Source organism: Zeus faber (assembly GCF_960531495.2).
Source record: "Zeus faber genome assembly, chromosome: 7".
Lineage (NCBI taxonomy): Eukaryota > Metazoa > Chordata > Actinopteri > Zeiformes > Zeidae > Zeus > Zeus faber.
Genome location: NC_137203.1, coordinates 14,496,951 through 14,520,425, shown reverse-complemented (window position 1 = coordinate 14,520,425; position 23,475 = coordinate 14,496,951). Strand labels below are relative to the sequence as shown.

Below are 23,475 nucleotides of genomic sequence, written 5' to 3'. Positions count from 1 at the left end.
ATCCAGCGATGGCATATCTCCAGACTTGGACTAGACCTCCTCGCTGCCGTTCAGGACTACGCCCCGAATTGGAACCTTCCCATAGTAAGATGGTGACAGGAAGCTTGATTATTAGCAAGCTCGTTTCTATATAAACCAACAGGCTCTCTATGTCAAATTGGCTTACCATTTGCTTCGGGACATGTTTTCTACAATTCTCTGACATTTTTCCCCATCACATCTCTGCAGAGTCAGATTAGAGGACACCTTAGCGGTAGAAGTTGAAGAGGCTTGTGTCCAACATGGGGTCCAAGAGGATGAGAGAGGAGCAGAGGCAGCGTCTCGAGGCACTCTTCCACGCTTACGATGAGGACGGCTCGGGCGAGATCGAGAAGGACGAGTTCTTCACCATCTGCAACGAGCTCCAGGTGCCGACGAGCAAAGCCGAGAGCATCTTCGAGCGTCTGGACGTGGACCACGACGGCACCGTGACCCTGGAGGAGTTCATCAACGGCTTCCAGGACGGCTTCCAGGACGACGACGAGAACGCCAAGAAGGAGAGCGCGAATGCGGCCAAGTCGCGCATGAGACAGGAGCAGAGGCAGCGTCTCGAGGCGCTCTTCCACGCCTACGATGAGGACGGCTCGGGCGAGATCGAGAAGAACGAGTTCTTCACCATCTGCAACGAGCTCCAGGTCCCGACGAGCAAAGCCGAGAGCATCTTCAAACGTCTGGACGTGGACAACGACGGCACCGTGACCCTGGAGGAGTTCATCAACGGCTTCCAGGACGGCTTCCAGGACGAGGAGGAGAACGACAAGACTGAAAATGGGTGTGCGTCCACGGAGGACGACTTCCACAGCAAGCAGGAGGACGTGATGGAGAACATCCCCAGGTCAGACAGAATAGTTTGGGGGAAAGGATAATAAGGTGTATCGCTTTAAGTTTATTACAGGCCTTAAGAACAGCCATTCCCAATCCATCCTAGGCAGAGATATCTTGTAGCCTGTGAGGTTTTTTTGTTCAAATTAGTGAATTGTGTTGTTCTTGAACATACACCAGTCATGTTGGTTGGAAGCGACAATAAAAAGCTCTTGTGCTGAAGTCAGATCGTGCTTGTTATGCCTAATACGGCCCATCATGCCGTCCAATTCACACCAAACATAAACTCACAGGCAGTGTGAAAATGATGTACTGGAAATACGCAGATGTGGAAAATGTGGAAAAATGCTCATATTTAAAATAAAAGTATAGCCTGAATTGCTGCATAAAAAAAATGACATATTGGCAAAAAAATAATAATTAAAAGCATAGAATCCAATTAAAGTCAAAGAGTTTTTTGTGGTCACAAAATAAAGAAAGAAGTATTTTTTTGACATTGCCAGATGCACAGTGTGCTGGCAGTTAGTGTATGTTTGTATGTGTGTGTATGTAAAGGTTTGTATAAATCGGCAATAGGCAAAAGGGCAATTAAAAATGGAGGCAAACTGAAAATAAAAACAGTGCCACAAAAAAGGTTCTGAGCCCTGTTGTTTCTCATCATTTGCCGTATTTCAAATAGGAGACCACGAAATCCACCAATAGACCATTTGAATAACACGGCCTGCTGAGTGTTTACGCCGGTGTGGTGTTTCGCTCAGGTGGTCACAAAGGGTGGAAGGTTGAGGATATTTTGTAAAGTTTATTTAGTCGATTTCCTGAGTGCACTTTGGCAGTGCGCCTGTTTCTATTGTTTGCTCCAGAGAGAGAGAGAAAGAGAGAGAGAGAGAGAAAGAGAGAGCGAGAGAAAGAGGGCGGGGGTGTAGGTAGACTGCACCTGACTCAGAGTACACAGTGAGAAAGTTAGAATACCTGTACACAGGTGCAAGGCGGACACCAGACCCACAACCACATGGATAAAAACCACACGCTATGGATTTAATCAACACCTTTTGATGCGCTAACACTGGAGTTTTGATCTGATCAGAGACCAGCAGGTCGTGGTCCTGGTGCTTCTGGTGATCCAGGTAGTCCAGGTGGTCCAGGTGGTCCAGGTTGTCCTGGTTGCCCAGGTGATCCAGGTGGTCCTGGTTGTCCAGGTGATCCAGGTGATCCAGGTGGTCCTGGTTGTCCAGGTGATCCAGGTGATCCAGGTGATCCAGGTGTTCCTAGTGGTGCAGGTGATCCTGGTGATCCTGGTGGTCTGACCATGTTCTTGTCTTGCAGCAAGCCGCTGGTCCGCGGGATGAGCGCGGAGGAGCAGGACCGGCTGCGCGCCCTCTTCCGTGTCTACGACGTGGACAACTCGGGTCGGATCGAGAAGAACGAGTTCCTCATCATCTGCTCCGAGCTGCACGTCTCCTCCGCCGAGGCGGAGCGCATCTTCGACCGCCTGGACATCGACAATGACGGCACCGTCACCCTGGTGGAGTTCATCAGCGGCTTCCACGACCGCTACGGCGAAGACATGGAGGACGAGGGTGGCGTCGTGTCGGCGGCGTGGGAGGACTTCGAGGAACGGCTCGGGGAACAGGCCAAGTACATACCCAGGTGAGACACCCGATGCTGCTGCTTGGGAGATATGAGGGTGTGATATTGATATCGCGATATGAGACAAGTTATCATCTGGGATTTTATTCAAAGTCTCGTAATTGAAGGCACTGATCCAAACTTCACGATAGAGTTAAGGGAAATATTGTTAAAATATCAATATCGCCATAACACACTATATCGTCAGGGATGGTTATTGTGATATCGTAATATTTGTTAAGGCTGCAACAGTAATGCAATTTTCGCAACTGTTAGAGCTGGCGATAAATCGTATCGTATTGTAGATATCGTCAGGGATTTATCTTATGTTAATGTCACAACATTGTATAAGGCTGCGTTACAGTCAAACAAGGCGGTCTTCTGAGCTTCATAATACAGTTTATGTCGCCAAACTGTATTATTGTTGTTATACTTTCAATATTGTGATAAAAACTGACTGATTTATCATCATAATACTGAAAGTGTGTTATGGGACTAGAAATGGTCTAGGAACTTGGAAATCGTAATGTCTAATATCCCTTATATCACAATAAAGTTGAATGTTGTATTAAAGCAGGGGTCTAAAACTGAAATTGGTGGGCCACTGTCCCAGTATAATAATAACAGGCCTATGACTTTAGAAACACAAATCTTTGTTCTACTCCCATTTATTTTGTTTTATATTCTGAAAACATAATCACAACGACTGTTATTGTGAAAATATTTTGCGGGCCAGATTAAACAATATATTGTCAACATGTGGCCACATTCGATTGTCTCTCAAGTCAAATTTGGACCCCAGGCCCATAGCTTGAGGCTCCTTATTTTATTTTGTAAATATCGCCCAGCCCTACATGGTCGTATAACAGACGCACCACTGGGCCTTTTTGAAGGGATATTTTGATTGAATGTGCGCACAGTTGCATAAAATACATGGCTGTATTTTCACAATGGACTTTTTTTACCGTGCGAGTACGTTGTTTGGGTCGAAAAGCCTCATATTCAGACCAGTTGCTTCTTGAAATGCACAAATTTTGTGAGTTCATTCGACATTTGAACCGAAGGTTTTCGACATGAGATATCGGATCAAAGATCTTTTCAAGCGGGGCGTGAACAAAGATCTGCGATCTCTCACCGAATGACTCACCTGTCGGCTCCTGCCCTGGAGTTTATGCACAACAAAGATGAGTCAATGCCGCTTGGCCTACGTAAAACCCGGTAAAAGTCCTCGATTTCCTTCCCCCTGTATTTTCACATCTTCTTTTGGATGTGATTTTTTGTCCGCACATCTGTCCCTAAATGTCACCGGTGGGACCCCCGGGGGCCCGGCATGAGGCCCGTCCTCGTGCTGCCATGTGGAACATCGATTGCGGTGCCGTCCTCTCCCACACAGCTCAATGCCCTCTCTCATGCTTGACTTGACGCATTCACTGGCCGGCAATCAGCTGACAGATGAGAACGCGATGAAGGGATTGGGAGCATACTCGACTCACTGAAGAGAGGTTTTTGTTTTTCAGGGAATTGTGGTTTCCGAGGGAGGGGGGTTGGGGGGGACCGGGCCATTTTGTGAGTGGATATACCGTATGTCCGTGCAAACAGTGGCGCAATACGACCGCAATATGAGACGCAAAGGGAACAAAGTGCCACAGAAAGACGCGTGCAACCCGCCGAAGGGGGAGGAAGTCGGAAAAAAGAACAGATTTAAAAACATGTTTATTTAATTTCTGCAGTACAAAATAATGGGATTAGGGCATAAAAAGACCTCAAATCAGTAACTCTCTATGCTCTAAATCCACGTTCAGACTCAGAAGACGGATAAATACAGAACAAAGATGTTATTACGGATAGAGCGTCGTGGAGTGTTGGTTGAAGGTATTGAGCATGATTTCATCAATGGCTCATCTTGATGAAGTTTAGAAAAGTCCTGGAATAGTGTCTCTGGAAAATGGATTTCGAGCCAGAGCCATCACTTCGATGGCGGTTTACTTCTACGAACATTATACAGAGTTTTACATTGTCGGTGGGTTGAATTTTCCTCTGCATTATCCTGCTGCCGACTCAGCATCTCTTGACTGGACAGCCGTTCCAGAAGTCATTTTTGATCAAGCCTCATGTCTCAAGGTTTCGTCTTTTCTTTTATTTTTACTCTTTGGGTTTTGTTTTTTTCTAGGGTGGTGGTTTAAATTTTATTTTATTTTTTTTAGGAGCTAGTGAGATCCAGAGATTATTCTGCGTTTGTGGGCCGGTAAGACTGTAACTGTGGCTGCCCAAGTAGACCTGGGGTATTTTAGCCTGAAGGCACAAACCATTCGAGTCTGGTGGCAGGATACAGGGTCCATACCCACTTCTGGCTTTCCCTGCATGGTGGTTGTTTCTCTGAAGGAATTTGACTTTGGCTTCAGGTTTTTTTGTTTTGTTTTGTCACGGTTTCAAAGGGCCTCGCAGGCATCTATTCAAAGCTCAGATGCCTCTGTGAAGCCCTTTGAAACCGTAACTGTGATAAAGGGTTTGGGAATTTCATATTGCACCCTCTCAAGCTGGTCTATTTCATTTGTTTGCCACTTGAATTACCACCCGGTCATGAAACCTGTCATGGTTCCACCGACCGTCACTGTGACATAAGGCGAGAGTGTTATTAGAATACCACGTAAGCAACTCTTGACAAAGGTTGTATTCAATTCTTATTGCACCTTTGTATTTATTTATGCCTGTGTTTTTTTGTCATTCACTGCTCATCACGAGTGTGGGGGTGTGTGGGACGCTGTTTAACAGCTGGTGTTATTGACAGAGAGGCAGTAGTGTCTATTTGCTTTGGGATTATAACCTGGCCGCCCTGTTGCAACGCAAACACCGGCATCGCAGACCTTAACTTATACGACCCACTTCGCCCAGTCCGCCGGGACACAGGAGCAAGTACTTCCCTCACGTACAGCTCAACACCCTGCATGACGGGGAATTTTCCAATGAGAAGGAGAGTGTTTACTTTGGGTGTACTTTCGCCCAAAATACAATAATGTTAATTGCTATCCTGTGATGTCGTTGTGCTTTGGGGTGTCAGGGCCCGGCAATAATGTATGTTTAAAAACTCCTGCCAAGGAAAATGAGTCATCCTGTCGCGTAGATTTACTCCGTCAAAACTGGTGAGCCAAGTCACAAACAAGAGTATTGAAATAGGGATTATAATATTATTAATTATCATTATCACTCAATTCTAGAATGATTCAAATTTGTCAGCCATGTTCGCCAGCTTCAGCGAACCATTTCTAAAAGTCAGTGTCGGGCCTTGACAATGCTCACGGAATGTGTTCTATTTTTTATTTTTAGGTTAGTGTTTGGTGCACCACTGAGAACAATGGATAAATATGTTTCTGTGCTTCCAGAAAAATATTGAAAATAACCCACATCCCCTTTAAGTGAGACCCCAAAAATAACAAAAAGAACAAGGAGTCCTAAAGCTGCAGCTCCGGCTCTCTCACTGCCTCATCAATGAACGTAGAAGCCGTGAGCGGCAGCCGACCACGCGACACCGATCAAACCCATCGTCCGAGGCAACTCCTCCTTAAAACACCTTCCGGGTCGTCCTTTGGAGTTGAGAGGAACACCGCCGTGACACGCGGTACGTACGTAGCGAGTCTGACTGTTGAGACGCCACTGTCCTCCAGGACGGAGCAGGCCGCCGCGCTGTACCAGAACATCAGTCTGACGGAGCCCAGGCTGGTGCTGCAGTTTGAGAGGGTGATCATGAACTTCACCAAGGAGATCAAGCAGCACAACACCGAGATGGAGAACCTGGCCCTGGCTGTCAAAAGGTAGGCAGCACACACACACACACACACACACACACGCACAGACACACACACACACACACACACACACACACACATGCACACATAATAATGATGATGATGATGATGATGATGATGATGATGATAATAAATATAGCTGCAGCAATACGCGGGGTCCAGTTTAGTCATGTCAGGTACATATTACAGTTTTCCGAGGTTCAGTCGCACTGAGGAAAACCTGTCGTGATCGTGGTTCAGTCCGAGTCAGGCGACGTGTCCACGTCGGGCAAAATAAATAGATGTGTACTTTAAAAGAAGCATCTTATTTTTGATGGTTATTGCTAACGCTTTAAACATGTTTTTAAGTGTGTCTGTTACCGTTGCTTCATTGGCGCACCTGTTCGACCAATCACAGCGGACTTTCGTCACTGATGCCCCTCGAGAACGGTGTTTTAACAATTACCATCGTTCCTGGATCATGCAGTGCAGACACAAAATAAAGGGATGGTTCCTCCAGAGGTTCTTAGAACTTCCTGCGGTGCGAAAACACCTTCTGTGACCGATTACAGTTTTCGGGGATTTTGTGAAACGCAGTACAGGTTACAGTTTTCCGAGTTTACGAGTTTCCATTAAACGCAGCATCAGCTCTGGTTGTCTGTCCACGCCAGTGGTGCTCAACCCTTCCCAGCTCAGGAGCCACATTAACAACAAATATTTCCGCAAGAACCAAATTTCCGAAACATCCCTTTCCTCCATTAAACCATTATGCATTTTAAAATAAGGCTACTAGTAAAATGTTATTAAGGAATGAAAAGCATGATTTATGCAATTATTGCAATTTATTATCATTACTATTAGCATATCATTATAACCATGTTTTTATTACCAGCCTCTGGCTTAGATTGTTTTCCCGCTGTCACACGGATTTTCTCATACGCTGCAAACAGGTTGCGCTGCATTCACATGGATTAATGTACACGGCAAACCAGAAGTTACGTAGAGAAGCGGCGACCCGACTCAACTCCACTTAAATGAAGTTGAATGGCTTAAATAAAAACCATTGATTGATATAAAAGTTGTTTTCTCTATTCATTAATTGCAATGGAGGCTGTTGTGGTGCTTGTAGCGTGGAAGCCGATGGAGGATTTGAACACGGTGGTCTTGCATGGCACGGTTGGTTGGTTGATAAGTTGCAGCTCCAGGTCATTACTTATATAAGGTCATAATATAATTTAAAACTAAACATTTATAATAAAATTGCTGGTGGAAACCAGATGATCAGCCATTGATCACTCAGGTAACAGATCATTGATCGCTACCAGGAAACAGTTCTCTATAGATGCGCTCTCTCTCGAAACCGTCAGAGGTGGATGTGTCTGATGGTAAATTCTCTCTTCGAATTTTTTTATTTACTTTAAAATAACACTTTAAAGAGCTTATGGACTTATATAATTTTGGATGATGATGCCACAAAGCGCTCTGCTCCTCAAACGTATCAAGTCGCGCCACTGTTCTTCTGCTTCCGGTAAAATTGCAATTGTTTTTCATTGATTTCTGCTCCAAATGTACTTCAATATTGATAAAACTGGAACTACAAGACGTCTTAGATGTCCCGGCTCCGACAAGCCCCAACCATGTCTGTGGGTGCTGCGGTTGCCCTGTTTCACATACTTTTAGCCAAGAAGATTAATAATAATAAAAAGCTGAGCAATAACAATAACAATTAACAATCCCCTAATAATAATAATTATAATATTTCACTCTATGTGATTTGCAGAGCACAGGACCAAGCCACGATGCAGCTGAGTGAGATGGAGGATGAGATGGACCAGCGGATTCAAGCTGCTGAGAAAAAAGCTCGCCAACTGGTGGGACAATGATAATGTGCACCTGCACACACACACACACACACACACACACACACACAAACACACACACACACACACACACACACACACCGTTACGCACAGTCCATAACGCACAGTCCTTTATGTACGGTGCTTCTTTTGCTTTGCTCAATAAGAAACGGAGTAAAATAAAATAGCCTAAATCCAAAATAAAAACATTTGGAGGAAGGGGGAAAGGGAACACAAAGCGGAGCACATGGCTGGCACCAATCAAGGGTGCGCTGGCGGGACGATGGGATGGGCCCCGAGTGGCCACGAGGGGCCCCTCGCAGCCACTGGGCCTAGGTGCAGCTACACCGGTTGTACGCTGTGTTTACACTGAAAATAAATTTTAAAAAGTGTAATTAAAATAAATGAAAGAAAAAATGCTTCAGTTATTTACACCCATATATTTATTAGCTTTCTCAACTTTAAATGGAGAAATGAAGGTGTCAATTTTAAATCGAGAAAACCTCAAAAATACAGGTTTATCAAAGGGAAGCATTGTTTTACCTTTATCCAACGACTCCAATGAGGATGATCCAATACAATGATTTTATTCATTGTAGATATTTATGTGTGTTATGTGTACTAATTCCTTTCACCATGACGCCATCACCATCGTCATAGAACTTCATCCTAAGTCTTACATCAACATAGAATTCCCTTCCAAAGATTCCAGTAGGAAGAAAACAAATATTTTTCAGTCTAACTTTCAATAACTTGGTAGCATGTTATCTTTTGTATAGTCATTTGCATCCAAACTGTTTTGAGCTTCAAAAAAGCTATTTGTGGGACATTTACCATAGAAACCTTTGGAAACCTTTTTGCTTATCAGCGACAGGGTTCGAGCTTTTTCCATGTGCTTCGACCAGGCCGGTGTCTTATCACACCGCGTGTGTGTGAGTGTGATAAGTTATGTAAGTGTACCTTTACCAGCTCGATTAACACTGGAGCTACTGTTACCCAGCGTTCTGCTGCAGTGCACACACACACACACACACACACACACACACTCACACACACCCACACACACACACACACACACACACACACACACACACACACACATCCCCGAAAATGCAAATTTTTATACATACATACACAGTCAGTTGTTTCAAGTTTATTATATATTTTAAATGATCACTAACTGTGTGTGTGTGTGTGTGTGTGTGTGTGTGTGTGTGTGTGTGTGTGTGTGTGTGTGTGTGTGTGTGGGTGTGGGTGTGGGTTCAATGTTTTTAGGAGACTAAGCGGACAGAATCAGCTCTCAGCGAGCAGCAGAGAACCTACGAGACGGAAATCTGTGAGTTGCAGTGCAAAATCCAGAGGATGCAGGTGGTGAGTGTTTCAGCCATTTTTCGATGGAATGTTTGCCTGATTCCGGGGCATAAAAAAAAGGAATGAAGTTCAATTATGTCCAAATATCACAATGCAGCACAGATTCCCTGTTCCTGTTCCCCAGTTCCGCTCAAATACATTTTGATTGTACCTTCACAGTTTGTTGTTTGGAGCCGTCTCACTCTGGTATCTGTACAGGAAGAAAAAAATATTTTGGAGTGGGGGATTTTGCCATTTTCGCACCATTGTGCCCAGTTAAAGGGTTAATACGACTTGAGTTGAGACTTGACTATGAATAAAACCCTTTTTATGTGGAACTGTGGGAAAAAAATCAAGTCTCTGGAGAACAATACAGGCTGACAAAGGATAATTTACTCTTATGTCACATGACTGAATATCAAACAAATAGAACAACCAAACCAGTTTAACAACACTGGCCCGTTGAAGATTAAATGTGACCATGTTGTGATGATGTGATGATGATGATGACGCTTATGTAGTTTGTTCCTATCACTTTTTCCCCCTCCTCATTCATCCCAGTAATTACTGTATAATCTATATTCAAGCCCTGTGGATATTTCAGACCAAATTAAATACATAAATCAATTAAATAAATCATAATTAAATAACGAAATAATGAATTGCATTGTGTAATGTGAAATGTCAGCATAGCTATTAATAAAATGTGGAATGAAATATTATACATGTATTGTAGAATATTTATTTTTCATGACGCTGATTTGACAATTATTTCATCATTATTTCAATGTGACGTCAATTCAAGTTCAATTTCAAATGTAAACTTTTACCCACTACAGCATGACCTCCCAACTTGAATGGGTGAAAGAGATTATTAAATAGTGAAAAATACATTATTATTATTATTATTATTATTATTATTATTATAAATAGTAGTAGTGGTATTAGTACAACTAGCAGTTGTTCTTGTTGTAATAATAATATTAATGTATGTATGTTTCCTAATTTCCATATCATTATTTACATGTAATATTCCTCCATAAATACATATACATAACTGCTCGTTCCTCCATCAGATAGAGCAGAAGTACAGGAACATGACCGTGAAGGACGAGAGCTTGTCTCTGAAGAAGAGGATCAGTGAACTCACAATTGTAAGTTCACATCCACTGATATGAGCACTTCTTCTGTCCCCACCAACGTGGAGGTTCCCTCTCAGGATGGTTTTCATTCTCTCTCTCTCTCCCCCTCCCTCTCTCTGCAGGAGAACCAGCGGCTGAAGCAGGAACTGATGAAGTCTCAGACCACCGTGGCGTGTCTGCAGAGCGAGATGGACACGCTGAGGATGGAGTTCACCGACCAAAGCATCAGCTACGAACAGTGAGAAGGACCTTTTGTGTGTTTGTTTGTTTGTTGTTGTTTCTATCCTCTCGTGTTTCGTGCGGACCAGAGAAAGTCGTCTGAGAGAGTGTCACGTGTTTGGATCACATTGTGTGAGAGGGAGCCCGTCAGATAGGCCCATAAATCAGAATTTGAATCGGAATCAGTTTATTCCGCCAGCAGCATTTACATATACGAGGAGTTTGTTCTGCTGAGATTTGGTGCAATTCCCTGCAGACGGTGAGCATAAAAATAAGCTGCAACAGTACGAAAAGAAGGAGAATAAACTAAATAATGCAATTAAATACAATAAAAAGTGAAGTTCAAATAAAATACAAATTAAAATTGATTGTCAAATATGTAAAAATAGACAAAAATACAAAGATAATACTAAACAGAAATAGTCAGATATATAAAAAAATATACAGAATAAACAAAATGAGATACTATGCACAGGATCAATTATTGTTGTGGGTATATAGGGTATAAATTAAAAATATGAATTATTACTATGTATTATCTATTGTTGAACAGCAAAAAATATATATTTTTTAAAACTCCATCACTTTTTCCTAAAAGCATGTATTCGTAAGGGGCGAGAAATTGCAAACACTAGGTTTGTGAACTCTTTCACCATGACATTTTCGACAGTGTGTCACCTGAGTTACATAACATACACAAGTGAGGAAGCTCAGTCACATCAGAGCCGCCTTTATCAACACTGATTCATCCAAAGTGTGCACGTAGGTATGCTCATCTACAGATAATCAGCGAATAGAAGTGTGAAATACTGTAAAAGTCCATTTTATATTGAGTCAGAAAGATCTATTTCAGTGGAATTTGTCACCAAACTATACCATAGAATAGGTCAGTCCTAAACGTGCAAAAATTAGAAAAATTACAAATTAAAAACAATTAAATAAGAGCTATATGCCACAGACAGAGAGAGTTTTACCTCTTTATTTAATTCATGTGATATTTCCTGTGATTCCAATGGTATAAGCACAAATAATAATAATAATAATAATAATAATAATAATAATAATAATAATAATAATACAATTTTCAAAAATGCCACAATTAAAAACCATACAAGAGAAATAACCATGCAAATACACCAATACACCAAAATAATCCAGCCAACGCGGAGCAGAAGGTTATGTTTCCATCCAAAACTGAGCAGAGAGAGAGAGAGAGAGAGAGAGAGAGAGAGAGAGAGAGGGAGAGAGGGAGAGAAAGGAGGAGGGGAGGGGGGAGTCTCATTGTCTTCCTGCAGCCGAAACAGGATATCCTGGTCTGACTGGACCCAAACAGGGACTGTGTGGTTGCCTTGCCTTGTCTGAATGAAGGGAACATGTCTCACCCCTGCACATTCAACTGTATCAATAAAAGGACGCTCCACATGATGTCCTTCCTCTCCCATTTCACATTAGATTAAACATTCAGTCCTGGCAGAAAGAAATCTATTCAAGAGGAGCCTACAAATATTGTCTTGTAGTCTATTGCTAAACTGCTACGGGGGGGGGGGGGGATTAAATGTTTAATTGTTTTTTACTGGAATCATCATGATGAAGGGTTATAATATGTATAATAATAATAATAATAATAATAATAATAATAATAATTATTATTATTATTATTATTATTATTATTGTCATTATTATTATTATTATTATTATGTCATATTTATAATATCATATGACATGATATCATGATACACCATTTTTGTAGTTAATTGTAGACAGAAAATGTGACTTCCTTTTTAAGTGAGGTGTGATATATTGAATTCATGATATAGTATGATATATGGTATTCCGTTTATATTATACATTCATCGCAATGATATTGTGGAGCATTTATTTTAATTTCAATGATAACACATTATTTCATATCACCAGGCTATATGCCGTAAAACAAGAACTCTGCCTTTAAGTTGTATAAGTATATGAATGGGAGTTATATTTTCTATACTATTTCATGCTGCACAAATTATTTCCGAATAATTATTTTTATATATTTTTTATTTTACTTTAAGTTAACTCGTTTTGCATGAAAAAAAAAGATTTGGAAAGAAAACCTTTAAAATAACCTTGGTGTTTTATGTCATCTCATTCACTGATTAGGAGGAAAATAAAGGATCTTTTTTTTTAGCACTTTGAACTGAACGGCATGATCTTGAAAAGCTTGAATATTCTACTTAAAATGATGTACATACAGAAGTTTTCCAAAAGTTGGGGAAAAATCAATAGTTAAGGCTATTGTTATTGTTAAGAAAGTTAAGTTTTAAGTCAAAGTGTTTCTCTTACAGTGTATCAATGCACATAATTTTAGTAAACTCCAATGTTGACATATTTGACCAGTGTGTTATTAATAATAATAATAATAATAATAATAAGAAGAAGAAGAAGAAGAAGAAGAAGAAGAAGAAGAAGAAGAAGAAGAAGAAGAAGAAATTATTATTATTATTATTATTATTATTATTATTATAATTGATGATATCCTAAAGCTTAATTACACGTGCGTTTGACCCCACAAATGTTTATTCTTCATGGTTGTGCTTCGTGCAGAGATGAGGCCATCATGAAGGAGTTTTCAGACGAGAGAGACATCCTGGAGCGGCAGATAGAGATTCTACAGTGGGTGCTCAAAAAGCGCACACACACACACACACACACACACACACACACACACACACACACACACACACACACACGTCCATTCGAATTGCAAATTGTAATTGGTTGATGAAAAATCCATTGTTAAATGAAATAAATCCTAAGTAATTATTTATAAATTTTTGATGGATGTGTGTAGGACGGCGAACAGGAAGCTTCATGACACCAACGACACCCTGAGGGCGACAGTGGAGAGGTCCACCAAGGTGAGAGCACACCCACACACACACACACACACACACACACACACACACACACACACACACACACCTGCACACACACACACGCACACACACACATATAAGACCACAGAAATAAACAAAAAAATATACAAAGGCAAATGTGGGCAGACTTTCGGGCAGCCGGTTGACCGGGCCGACAAACCACACACATGAAAGCTCTCCCAGCCGGGTCGGCCCGATCAGCGCTGATCGGGCCGACCCTGTACAGCGCTGTCACCTGCAGACGATGGCTGAACCACGGCCCCTCGTCTTTCACAGCAAACATAGGCACACATACGGTACGTTCGTGTTAGACACTTAAAGCAGGGGTTCACAATCCCTTTTGGCCCATGACCCCAGGTCCCAAAATTCTCACAGCAACAGCAATAAGAGAGTGTGACAAATCTTTTTTTTTTTTTTTTCCTTTTATTATTATTTTGGAACCGGTACCACGTCTTGTATGCATTACAATTCACACTTGTTGCTGTACTTTGAATACTGACATATTCCACGTTGCATATTAGGAAACTTTTACATGTTAATTTGAATGAATGATATTAACTACTTGACCAAATCAACATCAAACATCAATAAATCAGTCTGAGAAATCTCCCACGCCCGACGTGGATGCAGTGTGTGACCCCAAGATCAAGGATGTCTGAATTCAAGTGTGTGCGTGGGTATATGTGTGTGACGGCAGTGTGTGTTTCTGGCTGTTGTGCGTTACAGACGGGGAATTATTTGTCGCCCGAGGACGCCAGGAACAGAAACAGAAGTAAAAGTGTCTGCTACACGTCGCCGTACAGCATGATCAACCGGTAAAAAGGCGAAACAAAAAACAACTGCATGTTGTCGGTGGAGCTTGAGTAAATAAGTAAAGTTACTTTGACGCACTGTTTATAATCATTGTTTATTATCATTGATTATTTATTCTAGCACCAACTTACCACCTATAGTTAATTCCATATGTGTTTTAATGAGCTTTCTACATTTACATGCGATGGCAGCGACTATTTGTCCACCTGACAGACTCACATTTTAGCAATAATACAGAAATACTGTGCACGGACACGACAAATTGACATGGAATTGAACAAGATGTTGATGAACATTTAGATGAACACTGAACAACAAGGTCGAGGAGGGAGAATACTGGGAGATAAAGCATTTTGGATAAGAATCGCTCCAGCAGGCTTTTTCAAACCAGTCGTATCTGGATTGAACAGGTAGCGCAACTTTCCAAAGTGCAATTTACTTGAGTACATAACACACTGACACATCTCAGCAACGCCGTGCTGTTTGCAGGGGCGGGGGCTGTGCGACTGTGTGCAAAGTAGTGTTTGCACAAAGTTGAAGTGGGTGAAGAGTGTGCTTCAAGGAATTTACTCTAAGCTTCCAACAGCTTTTCGGTGTGATAAAAAAAATAATGATAAGAAAATGAGTGAATGTGGTCTATTGGTTTTTCATGTTTTGTCTCGATATTTTGTATGATTTTTTTTTTTTTAACCAGGGCCAACACTAAATATACATGTTTCATGTTAACATAATTAATTACACATGTATTAAATATTAAATATTAATATTATTAAATTTTATATAGATATATTGTATTAAATTTTATATATGTAATTAATATTTAAATATATTATGTAAATTATGTTTCTGGTATGAATGTGACAGATACACCTCTTGGATCTTGGATCTTGGACATATGAAGATATTATAAATAGTTTTGACATGATTTCAAATGCAAATTAAACATTTTGTCCACGTAGCTGCTATATTTTACCTGTGACTTACCTATTTATTGTTATCAATCTTAATTTCGAAAATTACATTAACCGTGAAATGGGACATTCTGGGGATTTTTATGGGGATTTCGATATCAATTAATCTCTTCAAGTCTTCCATTGTAGTTCCTATGCAGCTTCACAAGATGGTGCCGCCAGCAAGTGTTTGCAAGAGCATGTAGGCGAAGTGACACGGGGGACAGGGCCGCACCGGTCATCAACAGATCACTAACAGATTAACAGATCAGCGGCCATTCAACAGACACTATTGACTGTTACACAGGGCCGCCCCCTGAAGTTCGGCGAGGCTAATCATCAGTTGGAAACCCGTCAGTCGACCGAGATTCTTCAGGTCGAGCAGTCGTTTTTTATTTGGGAGGGGGGAGCGTGTGCATTACAATAACAGGATAAATACGGATTATTTTCTGCTCGTCACGCATGGAGAGGGGGTGATGGGCGAGAGAGTCATGGAGAAAGTGTCCCCATTACGCAAGGTTTCGTTCCATACTGTTCCAAACGCACTTGTTTTGTTCCTTAAGCAGACGTCGAATAAAATAACCTACGTCTAAAATATAAACACAGCGTTTGAGCGGGCCGATCGCTCGCACCCGATCGCCGGCACATCGTCGGTACAGTCAGATCGCTCCCTCTAGTTGGGTGCAGCCCTGCTATTAACCTTACTATCATAATGGTAATCACGTTTTTTCCTTGTTTTGGCGACATGACAAGCTTCATTTGCGTGTATTCGTCTCGGACGGCCTCAGGTTCTGCGACCGCCCGGACGAGACGCCGCTGAGCATCCGCAGGCCCAGCTGCGAGACGCTGGCTCTGGCCATGTGCGACCCAGGCCTGAGGCGGCGGCACAGCAGCGAGTGCGAGGTTGACAGTCTGCCCGAGAGCTACATGGACAGCGGGCTGTCCACGCTCCGAGGCTCCCACGTAGGGTACGACTCCGAGCCGGAGGTCAAGGGAGAGGAGGAGGAGGAGGAGGAGGAGGAGAAGGCGGTCGCGGAGGACAAGGATGACAGCATCATGGGAGACAACTCGGAGGTTTATGTGAGTCACATTAACAAGCAGTGTAACAAGCGTCCACAAGCGACTGCCCCTCTTATAACATATATGAGGAGGGCGGTTCACATGATAAACAGTTAAAAACAGATAATAGCTGGTTTAGGCAGTCATCATGTATGAACATTAACATTAACACATTTAATTTAATAAGAGTGACATGTAGAACCACAGAGAATAAAGCCTAAAACACTGACGCCTAAAACACCCACGCCACATTGTAAGACGTCACACAGATATGAACACTGGTTGTTTCGCGTCTCGCATCGGAACCCACCGCGATTTTTTAAATCACAGCAGCAAAAGCAACGTCTGCCTTTGGTGCCTCAATGTCGTCTTTCACCGCAGCCCGCAGAGACGCAGGACGGCGAGTCCACCTTCGGGTCGGACACCAGCTCGGTGCTGGACTGGAAGCCGGCGAAGCCTCTGAGCAGAATGAGCTTCGACGCCGCCAACACCCGCAAAGCCCTCGCTGCCTTCACTGCTCAGGTGAGGAGGGAGGGGTCAGGGTCCGGAAGAAAGAGGAAGAGAAAGACACGTGAAGGAGGTCCTGATCGTTTCCGATCATGGCCGACATGTGGAGCCTTCGCTCAGCAACCACCTTGGCAGCAGCCATTCCCTATGCTGTAGTCTTAGAAGCTGCCAGTGTTAATATTACTGGCTTAAGATGATACTTTATTATTTACAGCGCTGTAAATACTTCTGCGTCAATTCCTCTCGTTCCTTCTCACGTCCCCATTTTTCTTTAATCACTTTTTTTCCATTTCCACCCCGCCCTCCACAGGAAAGGCAAAAGGACTGTGTGGACCTGGGCAGTAACATGCCTTCGGAGAAGGCCTACAGGATCGTGTTGGCCGGAGACGCGGCCGTCGGCAAATCCAGCTTCCTTATGCGTCTCTGCAAGAATGAATTCAAATTGAACTCCAGCGCTACTCTGGGTGGGGTATAGACATATACACAGAATAGAACCTGTTGTAGCTGTAAACTATTTAGACAGCAGCTTTTTATTGTATATTTCCACGTTTTCCATACACTGCCATTTTTGTTTTTTTATTTTATTACTGTGTGGTTTTTTTTATTATATATCTATCGTTATGATTAAGGTTTATGGAAATTGACTAAGAAATTGTAAAGTTACATTTTTATTGTTGCCTTTTTTTTCCCGTCTTTTGAATCTTAAACTGATGTAATTCATGGTGGCTCAGTTATTGAGGGGAAATTCCAGCCATCCAAATGTAGTTCGATCTACAGTATTTATGGACTATATTTAGATTTTTTTAGCTGTGAATTAAGCCAATAAACAAAGGAGTAACAACGGCCCTGCTTTCCCTCCGTCGACAGGTGTTGATTTCCAGATGAAGACTCTAATCGTCGATGGAGAGCCCGTTTTACTGCAGCTTTGGGACACTGCAGGACAGGAGAGGTGCGCGGGAGAGCCTGCGTCGTCATACCCAAGTGTGTCTTCGTGATTACACTTTGACGTCATGCTGTATAAATGAATGAAATTGTTATTTCCCGCACTGCGTCCCAGGTTCCGCAGCATCGCCAAGTCCTATTTCCGCCGAGCGGACGGCGTGCTGTTGTTATACGACGTCACCTGCGAGAAGAGCTTCCTGAACGTCAGAGAGTGGGTGGACATGATTGAGGTGAGCCCGTCGAAAACACGCCGCGCCCGCGCTCGCGTTTGCGGTCGCCTTCATTCCCCAATAATGCACCGTGTTACGTATTTAAAATGCCGGTGGGTCGGTTCGAGTGTGGAACCCGCTCTCACCGGCTTCTCTCTCTCTCTCTCTCTCTCTCTCTCTCTCTCTCTCTCTCTCTCTCTCTCTCTCTCTCTCTCTCTTCACATGCAGCGGGAGCGTAAGTGTCGGTTGTGCGCGGTGACGCGGTGCCGCGCCGCGCCGCTTTGGTTTGGACGGTATCCGTGAAAGCGTGGTCGCTCTTACACCCAAGCCTGAAATGACAAGCGGAAATGTTTGAAGTTGAAAAAAAAAAAAAGAAACTGACTCTCCCTCAACAACGGCTTATCTATTTGCCATTCTTATTTATTATGTCAAGTTCAAAATGAACCGTTTTGTTGATCAAAACCCAAAGCATCCGAGTTGAGCGCATTCTTAACTCAGTGACGCCAATTAAACTTTGACATTCGCTGGTTTGACACGGATCAACTGGATTTTTCTTCCATTTCACGGCTTAGCTCTGCCTTCGCGCCGTGTGAATCCTCGTGTGCCGTCTGCATGTTGAGACGCTGTGCGCGGCCTGACGTCAAACGACGTGTCTCCGTTGCTTCGTATTGAACTGTTTTCTGTTGCGTTCGTCCGTGTTTTCTCTGATGCTTCGGGGGAAAAAAACAACTTCACTTTATTTCATGGTTTAATGTCTGTTCGTTGTCAGGACGTGTCGCAGGACGATATTCCCATCATGCTGGTGGGAAACAAATGTGACATGAGGAAGGAGGGAGCGGACAACGTCCCCATCAGCTACGGAGAAAAACTAGCGATGGTACGACGTCACACACACACACACACACACACACAGACACAGACACACACACTAAGATTTATAAAACAAACAAATAAGGTTCTGCCCTATTGTCTCCTTTGTAAATAAATGCCTGATTATTTCAAAGAATAATAGAAACAATTATTGAAAAAAAATTTGATGATTTCAGCAGGTGTCGAAACAAAGAAAATATTAAAAGATGCACAATCAATGTCAAGTTTATTTGTATAAACCTTTATCGCAGTTACAATCTCAAAGGCCCAAATTCACTAAGGCAATAGTTAACACGTGAGAATAACACATTTTCAAGCATATATTGATTTTCCAAATGTGCTTATAACGATTGATCAAACAAGTATTGGAACTATTGATCGAAAACTTATGCTCTTTTTATTTTTTAATAAATGACAGGGATATTTCAAGTAATGGGTATTTATACACTCCCCACAGACATACAACACTCTGTTCTGTGAGACCAGCGCCAAAGACGGCTCTAACGTTCTGGAGGCCGTGCTGCACTTGGCCAGGTAAGAAACTCCAAAATAATGACACGCCACGTCAATATTTCAAGTGCGAGACCAGTCTGAAAATGAGAAGGACTCGTGACTGTGATGGCCCCGCGTAGCCAACGTGTCCCCTTCAACGCGTAGGAACATAATATTTACCTGGAATGTATCACAACCTGCTTGAAGTCACGCCTCCGTGCACGTCAAGGTCTAAGTTCTCTCCTTGAACTTTGCCGCCCTGTGATGTTTCGAATGTCGCACGAGCGCAAAACCCCTTTTTCTCCGCCTGTTTCCCCCTCCCCAACGTTTCCCACATCCCTCACCTCCCCCTCCATCCGCTTTCTCTTTTTGTCAATTTTCCGCAGAGAGGTGACGAAGCAGGTCAGCCTGGACGACACGTTCAGCTCCTTGTCGACTCTGAAAGCAGCCAGGAACAAGCCCAACTTCTCCTGCTGCACTTGAACGGACGTTGGCGTTCAGCACGGACTTGAGAAGCGCAGCCATTAAAAAAAAAAAATTTAAATAAGAGAGAGAAAAAAAATAAGAGACCTTTTTTTTTTTCAGAGACATGAACTGTATCGAAGAACTCCACAGAAATAGAATGTTCTGGACGGAAGAAAGCAATGTTAATGATTCTTGCTTTACAAGGAATCCTCCAACCCTCCCACGCGTGCCTTTAGACCCCTGTAAACCAAGTGCCGTGTAATGTTCCGCCGCCAGTTTCTTGTCCCACGTCTGTCATTATCCCCCCGTGTTCTCCGCTTACCGCCTTCCTGCAGCGAGACAGAGTGAACGGAGCACGAGTGCGGGATCCGCCATCACGGACTTCATGGAAGTCGACTTCCATGAAAAGATCCACGATGAGGTTGAGTTACGTGTGATCCTGTGTGGAAACGTTTCAGGTTTTATCGGCGTGTTGACCTCCCTGGGAAAAGGGCTGTTTTTCGTGATCCGTACCTCCTCGGCCTTCCGTCGGGGTGCACGCTGCGCACGGTTTCACCGAAAGCCATTCAAAGCAGCGATAATGGAGCCGAAATCGCGCGGCGTGTGATGGGACGTTTCGCGAGCCGAAGTGATTCAGTGGCAGGAAGGAAACGGACTCGCGTGGAGACTCACAGAGAGTGGAGTGAAGAAGAGCGTCCGATGTGCGTCAGAGAAGAAATGCAGTCTGGTTTTCGCTTGAAACCTCCCCTTCAAGGCAATAATGTGATATTTGTTTGAAAACTGTGTTTTCGCCACAACACCCCACCCCCCCATGTTTTGCTGTACTGTCTTTTATGAAGTATTATGTCGTCCCTTATTTAATATGGTAACACACAACAACAGGTAATCCTATTTCTTTCCCCGCTGTTGTCAGAGCTGAATGTATTTGCTGATTATTTAAGTGAGTGCCATTGCTTCAAATATATGAGCCTGTGTGATACCTGGAGGAAGATCCATAGAACAATAAAGTGAAAGTTTCAGATCTGAGCGTGAGCTGAACGCCGCGTTGGTTTACGTCCCGCGTGTTCTTCTGCGTGTGTCTGTACATTTCATACAGAAATATTATCTTAATAATATGATCTCATTAATTTCAACCCAAGTTTGTTCGACCAGCGCGGCCCTTTCCGTGTGGGGCGTGCGTGGGTTCACGTGGGTTTCCTCAATTGTTTCCACTGTTTGAACCCATCCTAAACAGTGAGGATGGGTTCAAATACAGGATGGGCTCCCCACAGGAATCAATAAAGTATTTCTTAACGTATTTCATATAGTTTAAACCTCTTTTTTCGCATTGAGACCAATGCTGAAATTAATTGGTAATTACCCTGCTCTGTGCAGACAGATCATGTTTGTATTTGTATATCTGTTTGTATCCATCTCCATTGACAAAGTCAGTCAGACATTCTTTCTCGGTAGCTCCTTTATGTTACATTGCATTATGTTATTTTGGAGGCAGCCAGAATGGGGTAGAGGGGGGCTGACAGTAAGGTTGAAGGTAAGGACAAGGTCCGTCCAATTCCCTTTCTCTACGTTTGAAGGAGTTGAGAGAAGGTAACGTGAAAGAGGACAAAATGTTCTGAAAGGCCGAGGATCGTGACTGCTCTGACTTCATGTTAAAGGGATTCAGAAGAGAGCGCTGTGCTGTACCTTCAGGATGACCCATCCAGGAGTTCATCCAACTGACCAGCAGGGGCGATAGATCACCATTGTGAGACGTGAACAAGGTAATTCCACTTGGGGCCCCAGGTGATAATCTCAGATGGTTCAATTAAAAAATACAGATATATACGAAAATGACTATTAGGGAGAGGTGGAAAGATGACACATGGTACTGTCTGAGGTTGAAGCAGAAATAATTAATTATAAATAAGAATGAGGAGCCCTGTGCCCTGTGGTCTGAGGGACAAGGAAGGTGTAAGCTGCTGACCCCACGAATACTGGTGGACCAGGTGGAGCTCAGTTTGTCTTTACCCACAGACAACCATTACCTCTCAACAGAAACTAGCCTGGTCCAAGTTAACACAGTGGGCTGAAGGTGGATCAGCTATTTAAGCGACACCGCTGACGGGATGTGGCTTTTGTTATAGGAGGCCACCTTTCCAACAAATCAGTTCTTCAAACTTCTGCCTAACAATACCAAGCATACGCCTGATATCCCCATGCAAGACGGCAAGTCGGCCGGAGCGATGTACCGTAGAGTTCGCCACCACTGGCCTCTGGGACAGTGGAAGCACATTCTTCACGGTTCACACCTGTCGGCCATTCATTAACTTGCTGAAAACAGGAGAGTCAACACAAACAGTGCACACAGATCAGCCACAACATTAAAACCACTGACTGGTGAAGTGAATAACATTGATCATCTTGTCAAAATGGCACCTGTCAAGTGGTGAGATATATGAGGCAACGAGTGAACAGTCAGTTGTTGAAGTTGATGTATTTGGAAGCAGGAAAAATGGGCAAGCGTAAGGATCTGAGTGACTTTGACAAGGACCAAATTGTGATGTCCAGACGACTGGGTCAGAGCCTCTCCAAAACAACAGGTCTTGTGGGGTGTTCCCGGTATGCAGTGGTTAGCAAAAGTGGTCCAAGGAAGGAAAACCGGTGAACCGGCGACAGGGTCATGGGCGCCCATGGGCTCATTGATACACGTGGGGACCGAAGACTAGCCCGTCTGGTCCGATCCCACAGAAGAGCTACTGTCGCACAAATTGGTGAAAAAGTTAATGCTGCTATGATAGAAAGGTGTCAGAACACACAGTGCATCACAGCTTGCTGCGTATGGGGCTGTGTAGCTGCAGACCAGTCAGAGTGTCCATGCTGACCCCTGTCCACCGCTGAAAGCACCTACAATGGACAGGTGAGCGTCACAACTGGACCATGGATCAATGGAAGAAAGTGGCCTGGTCTGATGAATCATGTTTTCTTCTACATCATGTGGAGGGGTCTTGTGGAGTCCATGCCTCGACGGCTCCGAGTTGTTTTGGCGGCACGAGGGGGAGCTGCACAATATAAGTGGTTATTAGTGGTGGTTTTAATGTTGTGGCTGATCTGTGTATGTTTCTTCCTGTGTATACCATCGAATGGAAGCTGATTGTCTGTACTGCTCTCTCATATTCTACTGTTCACCTCTTGCCTTACTCTATCGCTCTATTTAGCTAATCTATGTATTGCTCATGAATATGCAACCCTTGTACTCCACCCACCCCTTCCATATTAAAGCCCACATTAAGGACACAAAGCAGGAGACAAATCAATAAATCAGCTTGGATGGTGGTCTTAAAGACCCTCTTGTTATCCATGATCCCAAAGCATCTGATTGTTTCCAAGCAGAGCTGTATGAATAACTGTAACATATGTTAGTTTTTTCCCCAC

The 23,475-nt window shown here is 43.2% G+C and overlaps 1 protein-coding gene across 1 annotated transcript; it reads left to right on the top strand.

Annotated features, from left to right (window-relative positions):
* Positions 1 to 281: 281 nt before the first annotated feature.
* rasef (RAS and EF-hand domain containing) lies at positions 282 to 21,048 on the top strand (the record flags this gene model as incomplete). Its single annotated transcript, XM_080004203.1, has 18 exons — positions 282 to 874; positions 2,185 to 2,508; positions 6,150 to 6,296; positions 8,050 to 8,140; positions 9,404 to 9,499; positions 10,555 to 10,632; positions 10,743 to 10,858; positions 13,426 to 13,494; positions 13,673 to 13,739; positions 14,484 to 14,572; positions 16,309 to 16,600; positions 16,961 to 17,101; positions 17,397 to 17,550; positions 17,954 to 18,035; positions 18,144 to 18,258; positions 19,007 to 19,114; positions 19,565 to 19,641; positions 19,986 to 21,048. The coding sequence occupies 18 exons, from the start codon at positions 282 to 284 to the stop codon at positions 20,080 to 20,082; spliced, it is 2,736 nt and encodes a 911-aa protein (XP_079860329.1). The 3' UTR covers positions 20,083 to 21,048.
* Positions 21,049 to 23,475: the final 2,427 nt, after the last annotated feature.